The sequence below is a fragment of the Astatotilapia calliptera genome, chromosome 2, assembly GCF_964374335.1.
Source record: "Astatotilapia calliptera chromosome 2, fAstCal68.1, whole genome shotgun sequence".
Taxonomy (NCBI): domain Eukaryota; kingdom Metazoa; phylum Chordata; class Actinopteri; order Cichliformes; family Cichlidae; genus Astatotilapia; species Astatotilapia calliptera.
The window spans coordinates 29,921,434-29,934,646 of NC_137423.1; the positions used below are offsets into that span (position 1 = coordinate 29,921,434).

A 13,213-nucleotide genomic window follows, 5' to 3' on the forward strand; every position below is an offset into this window, starting at 1 on the left:
CGCTTAGGTTTCTGGAAATTTGAGAAGTTAATTGTCATGTGATATTTTATTTCATTTTATAAAGAGAAAAACAATATATATATTTTTTGTGTTCATGAACTGAGTCACCCACAGTTTTTTGTATTGCAGGAACTGTGCACTGATATTATTATCATTTTTATTCGTACTGGACATCTCCTAGGTACTACATGAAGACTGCAGATTTGTATGAGGCCATATTATTGTTCTTCTCTTACACCATGTGAATGTACTGGATATTTTATTCATTGCTGTTCTATGTGTCTTAGTATGGACCATCTCTTTATTTCTCTTGTCGTTTCACAAACAACCTGCACTTTTTTATCTGGGGATACATGAAGATAAAATTGAATTACATTAACTGATTTTAATGCCGAGGCAAAATTATTACTTAAAGAAATGCAAATCTGTAATCACTGAAAATGATCTTCTTTTGCTCTTAACAGATGTTTTTAAAGGTTTATCATTTATCGATACTAGTTACTGTTGTTTCTATTGTTATAATCATTTTTGTTTTGTCTTTTTTTCTTTTTGTTACATTTTCTTTCATATTTTTTTTATTGATATGTCATGACTTTAAAGCCTAACTATAGTCAAGATCTGCAAGTGAGCTGTGGCTAGAAGTCCTGTGTACAGTGCAGTGCTTGATGGTATATTATAGCAATCTTAATATATCCTCACTGAATACAATGAAAAACATGTTTTGACATTGTGGGTAAGCAAAGAAGGCTTAGACTACAAGCAGTAACCTGAACAGAACTAGAACTAGAACTAGATCTGTTCTGCTTTATTTAGCTTTAGATTTGAGATGATTTTCTGCACAAAGACAATGTAGATTGAGACAAGCTGCAATGTTTAATCCTGGTGCTTGCATCAATAAGCCATGCACACATTCACAACAGATAACATTAATGCTTTCCTTGTAGTAGATCATAACACCATCCAAGAGACAGAAGAAGAAATGCTACTGCAGAATCCAGCCATCAGTGAGTAAATGAGTTAATCATTTACCACAACTTTAATTAAAACGCCTCCAATGAGTTGTGAAGTTAACTGACAGACCAGAGAGGACAAGGGGGGAGCACATGTACACTAGGAGATCAAAACACAACCAACAACAAAAACTCAATTGAAAGACACCCTCAATCATGTCACGGTTCTTGGTAAAGTTTTCTTTAATCTTAAGGTTCAGTGGCAACAAGACTTTGTAGAAAGACTATTATCTTTGCAGTACACTGGCAAAAGTGTGAGCTATATTTCATATTGCATCCACAGCAACACACTGCTTGACTTTTAAATAAGAGGGCACACGTTGCGATATTGACTGAATAAATAAGCCAATGGATGTGATACAGTCCATACTTCACAATTTATTAGTTTAATATTGCAGCAGGGCTTAAACATTTTTTAAATAATTCTAAAAATTACAAGTTTTTTAAAGAGTCTGCTCATTAGGAAAGCAAAAACTGACTTTTTAATGAAGTCCCTGCCTAACTGATAGTATCTGATTAAGGATTAACTGCACTATGGGCCTTTTTTATATTATTATTATTTTTGCATCTGTAGCACTTCTCTCACACACATCAGCACTTGTAAGACCTGGTTAAGATTTCCAAGGATCAGAGTGCCCTCTTGGTAAGGTGGTCTCATGAATAAGGAGAATAAGATGCTCCTGATCTGAATCATTGATGAATTGAGGGGCTGATCTAAGCAACCATCCAGAGCTCATCCTCATCAGTCACTCTGCAGGAGCGTTTGGCCTTCTCTGCCCTCCATGTTGATCAAACGGTGACGCACACCCCTGTGCTTTACTGGAAACCCACATCCTTCCCGTCAGATGGGTCTAAACAAGGGGCGGGAGGTAAGAGGTCTGCAATTGTAAAGACAGATTAAACTTTGAATAACTCACTCCCTGACCAGTTGCCATGGTGACAAAGTCTTCATGTCTTTCATTTACGATCCTCCTCAGGCAAATAAGTCTAGCCTGAAGTAGTTTGTAACGTTAGCAAGATCGCTGCACAGCCAGATAGTGTTTGCTGCTTCGCCTGGGGCCAGATTTGTCTTGGCAATATGGAAAAACATCAGGGTGAGCTGGAAGCACAGTCCCACAAGTGCTGACTAATTGAGCAGTTTGTTTTTGCTCATAATACAATCTGCACTTCAGCTCTCAAATGTGAGACATTTAAAGCAGTGAGGGGACTTAATAATAAGTGCTAAACAAATTCAGAAATCTCATTTGCTCTTTTATTTTGTCCATTTTAAACAGTTTATGACAGCAGAAACTTGCTTCACCGCTGTTATCTGATAGCTACATTTATTTTTAGAGATTCATGCTTTGTGTTACAGCAGTCCTAAGTATTTTTAGTGGTTCAAAGACTAATCAGAATCCGACTCGTATGAGTAGCTATTAAACGAAATACAGCACTGTGTAAAGGTTTTGAGCCACTCCCTCATTTCTTCATATTTTGCTTCCAGTGAGCCAGATTTCATTTTTTTTCCAGGTGTTAGAAGGTCTTTCAAAGTTATTCTTTGAACATTGGCTGCTTTTCCTTCATTTTTCACCTGATCCCACATGTTAAGCCACTTAACACAGACCTTTGACTCGTCCGAGCATGAAAAAGGTACCTAACCACAAAAATGAACAGAGATTGTTTCTTTACATAACAGACAGATTAGCAAGGAAGCTTTTTTAAACTGTATCTTTAGGTTTGTCACAAAATCCCATAATTTGTTCCCATATCTTTAGGTTAATCTTTGATAAAGATCAAAGATAATACAATTTGACAAGCTTAAATCAGTAATTTTACACCAGCAAGGTGATTCCCAGAGAGCTGTTAATTAAAATTTTTCCATATTTCAGCATGCTGTGCAATATGTCTTCAAAAGAAATCAGGGAAACAGTATCTGAAGGAAAATAGGACAAAATCCAACAAAAACCTGATACAGGATCTGAGAGATGCATATGAAGTAGTTACAAATGTGTTACCTGGAACAGTAAATGACACTACTGACACTAACGATGTGATCATACTTTGATACAGTATATATATGTTTTCATATCTTACAGTATTCTGTTGGTAGAGTTGCAGATAGTAGGACTTTTTCTAGTACAGACAGGAATTGAAAGCTTCTTTTGAAAAACTGCTGCATTACACCCCTTTGATCGCTTTCACCCCGACCTCTGGAATCTGAAGCCCCCTGTGTCTCATTTAGAGGACGGGGAGGGAGTGCAGACATGATCTGAGGTGGCTGGATGACCTGTTTATTTTGTTAGCTGTGTGCGTTGATGTGAAGCTGGATGTCAGGATGTGTGCGTGTGTGTCTGTGTGAGAGAGTTTTGTGTCCTGACTTATCATTGGACCTTGACTATCAATCCAGATAATCTGTGGACACTGAAGTGAGGATTACTGAGGATTTGTTCTGAGAAAAGTGAGCCTTACTTGAAGTTGTATTGTCTTAGCCTTTCTGCAGTCACTACGATAGAGCAGACACTGTGTGCCGGTGCAAAGAAGCTACTTTTATCCATCTGTGCAATGAAAGCCAAAGAGACAAGTCCTTCAAGGCTCCTAAAGCTTGAACGGGCAGAGAAAGAGTTTTGTGTACCAAACTAAGTGAAGGGGGCGGGGGATGTTTAAAAAAAAAAGACACAGGGGGTGTTTCTTGCCCCTCTCTCCCTTTTTTCTGTCCCTGTTGGTCTCCTTGGTCACACACATGCACACATACTCCTCGGAAACACACACACACACACACACACACACACACACACAAAACCACTGACAAGGGCTCAGTCCTGCTATGGCCACCACTACCACAGAGGAAAGCTCTCCAGTCCCGACCACTGTAGCACCCCAGCAGCCTGACTTGGATGACAGCCTAAAACCAAACTCAGAGGCAGAAGCTGAGCTGGGCGAGACCCAGTGTGACAGAGAGGAAAAAGAGGATGAGGAACATGAAGAAGTGGGAAGAAGCTGTGATTCGGAGCAGGAGAATACAAAAGGGAAGAGTTTGGACCCAGAGTGGGTGGAGGAGAGGTTCAGGATCGATAGGAAGAAGCTGGAGACCATGTTGTATGGTGAGTTAAATGGGATTATCAATTTTTATGGATGGAACTGTCAGTGCTATGTGCCTGAACTTCTGGGCTTTCTTATCGACTTCATTCTCACAGTCTGCCTTGAACTCTACAACATCTGAATTTTGTGTTCTTTTGAAACCTATCCTATCCTGTGTTCCTCATTGACCTTGTTATCTACCTGATCCCACGCGCCTCTGGGGGCCTCCAGCCGCCTGTGCCCTTGTTGTCGTCATCAGTAAACGCCATCCACTAAACCCCTGTTGCTGCATCATTGTGATTTATGACCTGCAATTGCTTATGCATTCGCAGGTCCTTTTGGCTATTATCATTCCCGTCTGTGAAGCAAAGGTAACTGCCTCTGTTAGTTATGGCTGCTTGGCGGGTTTATGACAAATGCCTCCCCTGTGTCGCCGGGGAAACTCTTTCTGACAGCGTGCCACCGCTGTAGACACAAGCTGATGTTTGCGCTTGATGGGAAAGTGCTTCAGCTCTGATAACCGCGGCTTGGTTTTTAATGCGCGCGCAGCTGGGACTTCTGCTTTTACTGCTGTTTGAGCAGCCTCAATCAGGCAGTAAACACCCCATCTCAACCCTTTAGGTAATAATCTGTCACACCACATTCAGGCCTTCACACTGATTTTCGTACATCCCCCTCCCTCCCCTTTGGTTTTGTACTTTAATTTTTTTTTCTTTTTGTTTGGGTAAAGTGGGAGGTATTTGCGTCAGCAAATGCCATTGATGTGATTAGTTGTCTCCAGGCTAATTTGTGGCTGCCTTTCCTAACCACCACCTTTTGCTCCACCCCATAGTGTTTTCTTCTCATTCCTCAGCTCTGGCCAGCGTAACCCGTAGTGATAAAAGGAGGGGGTTGAAGGCGTTCCTGGGGCTCCCCCTGAACCCTGTAAATGTCACCATGGAGCAATGGCCTTTTAAACTTGTTTATGTTCCCAGCAACCTCTTGTTCCACTGGCTTGACAAATTTCAGCCAAGTCAACATTGAAATGCAGACTTTGTGTTCACATGCGTCATATTGAACATTGCGTGGCGACCAATACAACCTGACAAATCTCTCTGCTGGGTTTTATTAGGGGTTTATTTTATCTTTATCTGCCTTGTTTTTACATTTGCCTACTTCTTCTTTCAGCTCCAAAGCATGAGGGTGCCGAGACGGGAGAGGAGTTTTTTGAGAGAGTAAGTGGCTCTACACACATTCAAACACTTTATTCATAAACCAAACAACTAATAATATTTGGCCATTTAATCACTAGTGTTTTAAAGCCTCATGGTGAAATTTATCTTAGACCAGTGAAAACATCCCTGCTGCAGTTTTATTACTTGTTGGATGCTCTTCATTCAGTGATTACAGATTTTATGGTGGTGATAATTGGAGGTGGAGGCAGCTTTGTATCCTAAGATCTGCTGTGTTCTCTGAATGTGTGTGTTCTCATTGTATCTGTTACGATCTTTCCTGCATAGAGTGATAGCAGCTTCTTTGTTTCTCACTCTCTTCTATTGTCCGTGCTTTCACAGGTAATGAGAGAAACTAACACTCAGGTGAAATGGCCATCCAAACTGAAGATAGGAGCCAAATCAAAGAAAGGTGGCAAATTCTTCATGTTCCGTTCACACCAAAATCAGTGCTCTTTGTTTTGTGTTTTTCCCACAGCTTTGTGTGTGTGTGTGTGTGTGTGAACAGAGATTTATCATTTTCCATCTATTGTTTCTAGATCCACACGTGAAGGTGGAAGGGAAGAGAGCTAATGTCCTGGAAGCCAAAAGGAAGATACTAGAAGTGTTGGAAACCAGGGTGAGGTTGCTGGTGCCTTAAATTTACAATGTCAAGAATCCATAGAGGAATGTAAGCTTTTAATAAAAGTAGTTTTATGTTTTTTTTTTTTATGTTAAGGCCAGTATTGAACTGAAATCTGCTCAAATAACCAGTGTTTATATAAAACCAGGTAAACAAGGTGACTCTAAAAATGGACGTGGCCTATACGGAGCATTCTCATGTGATTGGAAAAGGCGGAGGAAATATCAAAAAAGTGATGGAGGTCACATCCTGTCATATTCATTTCCCTGACTCCAACCGTCACAATGCTACTGGAGAGAAAAGCAACCAGGTAGGTGGCATTTTAATTCCACTAACTGCTGCCACTATGACAGGAAACTGAAAACCAATTTGTTTACATGTTATTTATTTATTAATTACCAGGTCTCCATCGCTGGGCCCGTAGAAGGCGTAGAGGAAGCCAGGAGGAGGATAAGAGTGAGTTGTCAATGTGTAATTTGAGCAAACTGCACAGAATAGATTTTTATTTGTCTCAACACTCAATATTTTCACTCCTGTCAGACGGAAAGATCAATAGAGTGATTAAGAGGATGGCTGACACAAAAAGGACAGGTATATCTGTCAATGCACTGCCTGTCTTGTCTCTGTCTTTGTTTCTCTCCCACCTCTTCATTATCCCTCCCTTCTGCGTCTCCTTCTCATCGAACCCTTGCCCTTCTTATCCCAGGACCTCCAGCCGCTATCCTTGACCTTTGACCTGCCAGTGAGTCTTGTGCCCCAGGCTCTGCCAGATCCGGGTTCACCACTTATCCAGCAGGTAGTACAGACTCTGGGGGTCAGTGTGAGCTTCAGGGCCATGCCACCCCAGCCTCAAGCCCAGCCGCCCTTTTATGGAAGCTGCTGCACCGTCTGGGGTCTGCAGGGCAATGCAGATGTTGTAAAGGTTAGCATTAAAGATTAAGGAGACTACTGGGTAATGAGGTTTAAGTATCATGTCGTGACTATATATACCATCACCTCACAGAAGGCGACCTGCATCTTGATGGACCTCCTGCTGGGAGCAGAGGTTGCAGGCGGTATTGTCAACAGCCAGCTGGACGTCACCTCCCAGCAGCACCTATTCCTGCTGGGACAGAATGGCGCTCACTTCCTGAGCGTTATGCACCAGACCCAGACCCAGATCATCCTACCGGACCTCAGCGCCCCTCAGAGTCCTCCCTCGCTGCTCCTTCAGGGCAGCCCTGATGGGGTTTGTCTGGCTAGGCAGCATCTCATGGTACAGCGGGGCTGTTTATTTTGTGTGCACATAACTGCTAAAAAACAATGCTGAGAAAACTTTGCTGCTTTTAATGTTTGACACTTTTACAATCTGTGTGATGTTTGCATATTTGTGTACACAATAGGACTGTCTGCCTGTGTGTTTGATGTTTGACATGCGTGAAGATGGGGAGGCCGATCCCTGTAAGCTAGCTCAGATGATGCGAAACCTTGGAGTCTTCATTAGCGTCAAGCCCAAAGTAAAACAGACCAGCAAGGTACATTTTACCTCGTGGCTCTGATGCTTATTGTTTGAGACACAACTGAAAAAAGAATGCTAATTTGATTGGGCTTTGTATTGATAAAAACTTGCCCTGAAATATTTCTTTGATTTTGAATGCAAAATATTCTCCCCTGTAGTTTTCTGCTGAGTTGAGTACTGATCTAAAAATCTGTGTTGGTTTATAATTGTCAGTCAGTTGTGGTGAAAGGTCTGGAAAGGAATATTTCCTGCCTCTATGAGGCCCGCCGTCTACTCCTGGGGCTGGATTCCTCTGAGACTGTTAAGATAGCTGAAATGACCCCTGGCTCTCTGCTACCTGGCAGTGGGCTGACCAATTACTGGCTCAATATGTTGCTGCAGCAGCTTCGCCTGTCTGAACAGGGTGAGAGCATTAACACATGTGATTTGTTTTTGCAATCAGAATAATTCTTTTTAAAATTTTTCTGCTTCATACTGATTCATTCATATCACCCTTCTTCTTGATGATCAGGCCCCGTGCCTGTTCCTGCTACAGAGATGCCGAACGGTACAAAGCCACGTCCCTCACCTCCACCAGGCCTCACCTCTCCCACTGAGGAGGGTAGGGTAGGGCCGAAGGGAACAGATGGTCGACCTCTGGAGAAGGTGTTTCACTGTTAATGTTCAAAATGACAAAACACAATGGGAAATTCTTCTGAAACTTTCCAATTCTCTTTTTCAGATTCTGGAAAATGAGGACCAGTTTGGTCAGCATGAGAGCTCTGAGTGTGTGGCGATGTCATCGTCTGAGACGTGTGACGCTTTGAAGAGCAGCATCAGCAGGATCGGACTGAATGGTCGGAGGGGGAGCCTTCAGGGTCCTGAAATTGCCAAGGTTTTCAGCCAGGGCAGGCGCCATTCAACAGGGCAGGTGTTAACATACAGGTGAGCGTTTTGCAGGTACACACACCTACTCTCTGATGACTCTTCATAATCTTTAAAGTCTTAACTTCTGGAAAATTCTTTTGTTGTTGTTTATACTTGCTCTACTTTGGTTTCTGTTTGATTTGATATAAATCAGCTCTACAGAGCGTGCAGTTTTAATGATGCAGCTCACATTTAACACACTCTATATTTAAACTGCACGATGACACTTTGAAAGAACTGCTGCAGCCAGGTGAAAGAAAGAGTTAGTAAGAACTCAAAGATTGCACAGAGCCATCACAGTTTCACCTAACCTTGCGTGCGTGTGTGTGTGTGTGTGCGCGCGCGTGTGTTCCTCCTGACTGTGCCAGACTGCTGAACGCAGACACTGAGGGGGGGAGGAGTGAGCGGAGGAACAGCCTGAGGAGAGATGTGACTCTGGCTCAAAATGTTCGCGCTGACTCATTCAAGGCTGAGGTGAGAAAAACAGGAGCTGCAGGTTTCTTCCTTGCTTGTTTCTTCACGAAGTTATGTACAGATCTGTGGCAGACATTTTGGTCACGGATGATGCTCAGTGGACAGATAATCACATCTCTGTAGGACAGTGGATGAGCGAACGCTGAAAATGTCACGTTAAACTGAAAATGGGAAGATCATTTTCTTTGTCACGGTCTATAATCTATTGATTTGCAGTTTGATTTTGAAAATTGGGTTCTCTCTTTGTTGGTCTCCCCTCTTATTTTTCTCCCATCTCACATACGCAAAGGTTATGCAAAGAAGGATTAACAAGTTTACTGCCACGGCAGCAGGACGTGTTTTCTTATGCAAGTGTTTGTTCCTGCTGTAAATTAGGTTCCCGCTATCCTCCCATCTCTCAGTAACCAAAGAAAAAAATTCAATTTCATGCATTATTTACCTACTCCATTTCCTGTTTGTACTTTGTAGGATTATGACTATGAAAAGAAGAAACTGCTGGCAACCAGAGGTTAGTCCTCCTAAATGTTTAATATTTCTTCCTGTCTTGCTGCGGTTTCAGAAACGTTCTGCAACAATGATTAGCACTGCTAAGCAAGCGTTCCTTCTTTTTTTATTGATTCACAGTTGCTGTTCTGCAGATAGTTGCATGAAAATAGATTTTGGTGAAGTATATTGTTGTTTTGCTCATCAGCACACTTTTTTGTTTTGTTTTCGGAGCTGAACAGGAGCAGGAATAATTTAGTTTTGCTGGTAACAATCACATGTTTTGCTCACATCATTGCTGGGAAAATACTTAATGTCAGTGGATTAAGCCAGATGAAGTAGGCTTTTAAGTTTATTCAAGCATGCTATAGGGGAGACACATTAATATCCCAAGCAGAAGTAGGGATTTGATAAAGGGGTCCCATTTCCGCAGTGCTCACTGCCAAGACAACTGATGAAGGGGGCCTGTTTATGGGCTGCAGTGTGCCAAAGTTATAATAGAGTAGCACTGGCACTCCCACTTAATTCACCAGGGGTAGATACACAATGCAGACAACCCACGCACACATGCATCCAGGAATGGTGCGTGTGCTCTCATACACAAGCGTGCGTGGACACACACGTAGCATCCCTCACGCAGAATGAGAGATACTGAAGAGATCTGCAGCCAAATGGTACCAAATTCCCTCAGTGTTCCTTTATGGGATTATGAATTAGCAGTTTGAATGGGCCATCTGCCTCACAGCCATTAAGACACCCGTATGCCAGGATATGAATGGGACATTTACGCCACAAATACACACAAAGACACCCGAATGAAAACCCACCAGTAATAATCCTGTTGATATTGCACTCTTTATGGAGTACTGTTGCAGTTTTTATCACACATTCACACATGGAAGAGGCCCAGGGTCACTTGTTTGTCGATTGAATGCGTATGCCAGTCTAAGTCTTAGCGCTCAGAGTTTTATTAAGTATGCCACATGCTGGCAAGAGAAGTAACACTGTTCGTGATTCATTATTTAACACATGAACCCAGCCTGCTCACATCAGAGTACCAAAGAAGACGTGGAAAACCTGCAAAGCATTTTTATGATAGACAGACTGCGGATATGAGTATTGATGCTTGCTGCAAAATCCATTTATGTGAATTTAAAGCTGTAAAGCTTTCTGAAAGTGTTTCCTTATTCACTTCTTTTGCCACAGCACTACTACAGTCAGACTTTCCGCATTGAACATGCAACGTGCTGCATTTATGTGAAAGCTGGCAATCAGATTTCAGACAACATCACAGACGGTAATGCTTTTGATACCAGTTGGTCCCAAAGTCACATTTTCTAACTCTGTGTTTATGTGTATTTATGTTAGCCATGCAGAGGAAGCCTATAGTCACAGAGGTCCGCACGCCCACAGACACGTGGAGTGGCCTTGGCTTCTCCAAGTCTATGCCAGCCGAGGCTGTAAAAGAGCTTCGCAACATCAGCAGACGCAACTACAAACCCTACCTGAGCACCGGTAATAACCAGCAACAGGTACAGATGAGCCTACTACTTACTTAAAAGCTGAAAAAATGGTCTCACAGATTAACATTTTGAGTTTTCGTTCAAAGTTATAGGTAGAGTTCATGATTTATAGGTACAGCTACTTTTGTTGGACTGAATTCAGTTGAAGCTTTTACTGCAGTGCAGTGAAACAAGCGCTGCCACAGTGGCCCTCTAACACAGTCTCATTTATTGGTTTTGCCCCCTAACAGTCTCGGGCATTTATCTCACTGTGTGGTAAGCACTGCCAATTTGTACGCTCAATTACCTGGAGTCTGATACCATCGGTGTGGTCAACACAGGCACTCTTTGGCAACCTGTTTACCTGAGCTGGTTCAGCTCATCTCCCCTGCTCTTTTAAAGCCTTTTGAATAGCTGCTCTCTGACTGCCCACTGGCCATTGATGTAGAAGCAGACTCACTTAGGATAATGAAAGCAAGAGGCATTTCTCCAATGAGTTCAATTTTCCTCTGAGACCCAGGCAACTGGGAGGAAGCATTTGCTATGCCCGCTGCATTGATAGATTCGAGTGAAGGACTTTTACTGTCACAGATCAGCCCACAGTGGCAAATAAGCTGGTTTAGAGACACGCTAAATGGATTTGGCTAAATCCTTGGATCTACAGGCATTAGGAAGTTTATGGCCACTTGCAGCTATTTGTCTCTGGGACAGAGACAGGGGAGAGATGACAGTAGGGCATGGTGGCAAAATGACACGATGATGCTATTGTGCAAAACGCTGTCAGAAGAAAGCAACATTAGCCTGTATAAGGGAACTTATTATAGATTCCCATATTTTCAGTTTGGATACAAGAACAGCAGTAACATCCACCTGGTTTTCAAACCTGTCAGACAAAGTGTCAGAGCAATACAAGAAAAAAAAAACAGACAGTGGATGAACGGAGGGGATGCACCAAGACCCAGTAAAAGATAAATAAGGAATATCTTTAACCTTGCATCATGCAAAGTTAATAGAGTCCAAGAGCAAAAATAGGTCCACTTTAATGCTGTTACTATCTCCTTCTAGTCTTGGGCTGCTCAGACAGGAAAGGTGGCTAATGGAAGCGACTCTGAGAACTGGAGGGACAGACGTGGATCCACATCTTCATCCCAGCCCATCTCTTCCTCTTCGTCCTCATCCTCATCTTCCCCATCCTCACCTCTGACTACTTTCTCCTCATCATCCTCTTTTCCTGCATTTGCCTCCTCAATGAACCGCAGTAGAAGCGACAAGCCCTGTAAGTCTGACCTCTGTGCACTCAGCTAAACAGAGATCACCTGCTCCCTGCTGCGTTTAACCTTTTCCTCTAAACTTTGGCCTCCGGTGTTCAGCGGAGAGCTTTGCGAGCAATGGCAGCAGCTACTTCGAAAGTGTGTGCTCACAGAGGAGGGGGTCGACCTGCAGTCAGCGGAGCCCCAGCCCCCACTTGACAGATGACCTGCCCGAGCTGCTCGGCCAGCTGGGCCTGCTCAAATACATCGATGTGTTTGAACAGCAAGAGGTAAACTCACACACAGAGTCGCACTTGATCATTTTTTGAAATCACTTTTTTTTTCATTCAGCTTGCAAACACAAGCCGAAAGAGTTAATGCATTATAAATGAGCATCATGATGCAACTTCGGTCTACACTCCTCTAGATCGACTATCAGACATTCCTCACTCTGTCTGATGAAGATCTGAAGGAAGTGGGTGTATCTACCTTTGGAGCAAGGCGCAAGATGTTATTAGCAATCTCAGGTGAATCTCTGAAGCCTCAGCCGGGATTTATGCCGTATCCGCTTCTCTCTCTGTTTTGGCAGTATGCTGTGCTCCTCTCCTCTTGTAAAATTGATTATTTTTCCTCTGATACAGAACTGAACAAAAGCAAGAGGAGGCTCTCGGATACACCTGCTGTGAAGTCTGGCTACCTGGAAGGTGGTGCTAGTGGTAGACTTCCACGAATCATGGATGTGGAAGCTGCAGCTCAGAGTAACCGCTGGTGAGGGAAGACGCCAAATATGTGGAGATATTCTAATGGGAAAATATACAACAATGATGATGCCAGTGCAAAAGTCTTACTAGCTCATTTACTACAAAGGGAGAGGTGCGAGATTATCCTGAGAAACTACAAAAATTATGTAAAACATTTAAACAGGGTGCCTTTCTTCTACAGCGTAACCCAAAGCTTTTTTTATATAATAATTCAAAACAAGGAGGCTTTCCATCCAAAACTCAGTTATGACAAGAAACGAACTACACAAAGCACACAGGAACAGGAGAAAATGTTGATTTTTTTTTTTTTGTCATAAAGTGCCTTTCTTATGCAAACTCTATATTTTGACCATATTAACCACAATCTTTATGCAACTGTAACATTTACCCAAGAAAAAAAACATGTCATAGTGATGATAATTAAAAAGTTGCTGTAAAA

The 13,213-nt window shown here is 42.5% G+C and overlaps 1 protein-coding gene across 1 annotated transcript; it reads left to right on the forward strand.

Annotated features, from left to right (window-relative positions):
* The first annotated feature begins 3,730 nt into the window (after positions 1-3,730).
* On the forward strand, positions 3,731-13,213 carry bicc2 (bicaudal C homolog 2). The gene is made up of 19 exons (XM_075410393.2): positions 3,731-4,090; positions 5,235-5,281; positions 5,621-5,690; positions 5,818-5,897; positions 6,049-6,210; positions 6,303-6,356; positions 6,607-6,822; positions 6,904-7,155; positions 7,283-7,414; positions 7,612-7,801; positions 7,910-8,043; positions 8,120-8,322; positions 8,673-8,778; positions 9,247-9,286; positions 10,630-10,793; positions 11,829-12,039; positions 12,134-12,303; positions 12,441-12,540; positions 12,655-13,213. The coding sequence occupies exons 1-19, from the start codon at positions 3,814-3,816 to the stop codon at positions 12,783-12,785; spliced, it is 2,739 nt and encodes a 912-aa protein (XP_075266508.2). The 5' UTR covers positions 3,731-3,813; the 3' UTR covers positions 12,786-13,213.

What these genes read in the sequence shown, in the direction of transcription:
- bicc2 (XM_075410393.2), top strand. Translation starts at nt 3,814, where the DNA reads ATGGCCACCACTACCACAGAGGAAAGCTCTCCAGTCCCGACCACTGTA. An exon ending in TGGCTAGGCAGCATCTCATG is followed by an intron (nt 7,156 to 7,282) that starts GTACAGCGGGGC and finishes TGTACACAATAG; the next exon opens with GACTGTCTGCCTGTGTGTTT. An exon ending in GGGCAGGTGTTAACATACAG is followed by an intron (nt 8,323 to 8,672) that starts GTGAGCGTTTTG and finishes TGACTGTGCCAG; the next exon opens with ACTGCTGAACGCAGACACTG.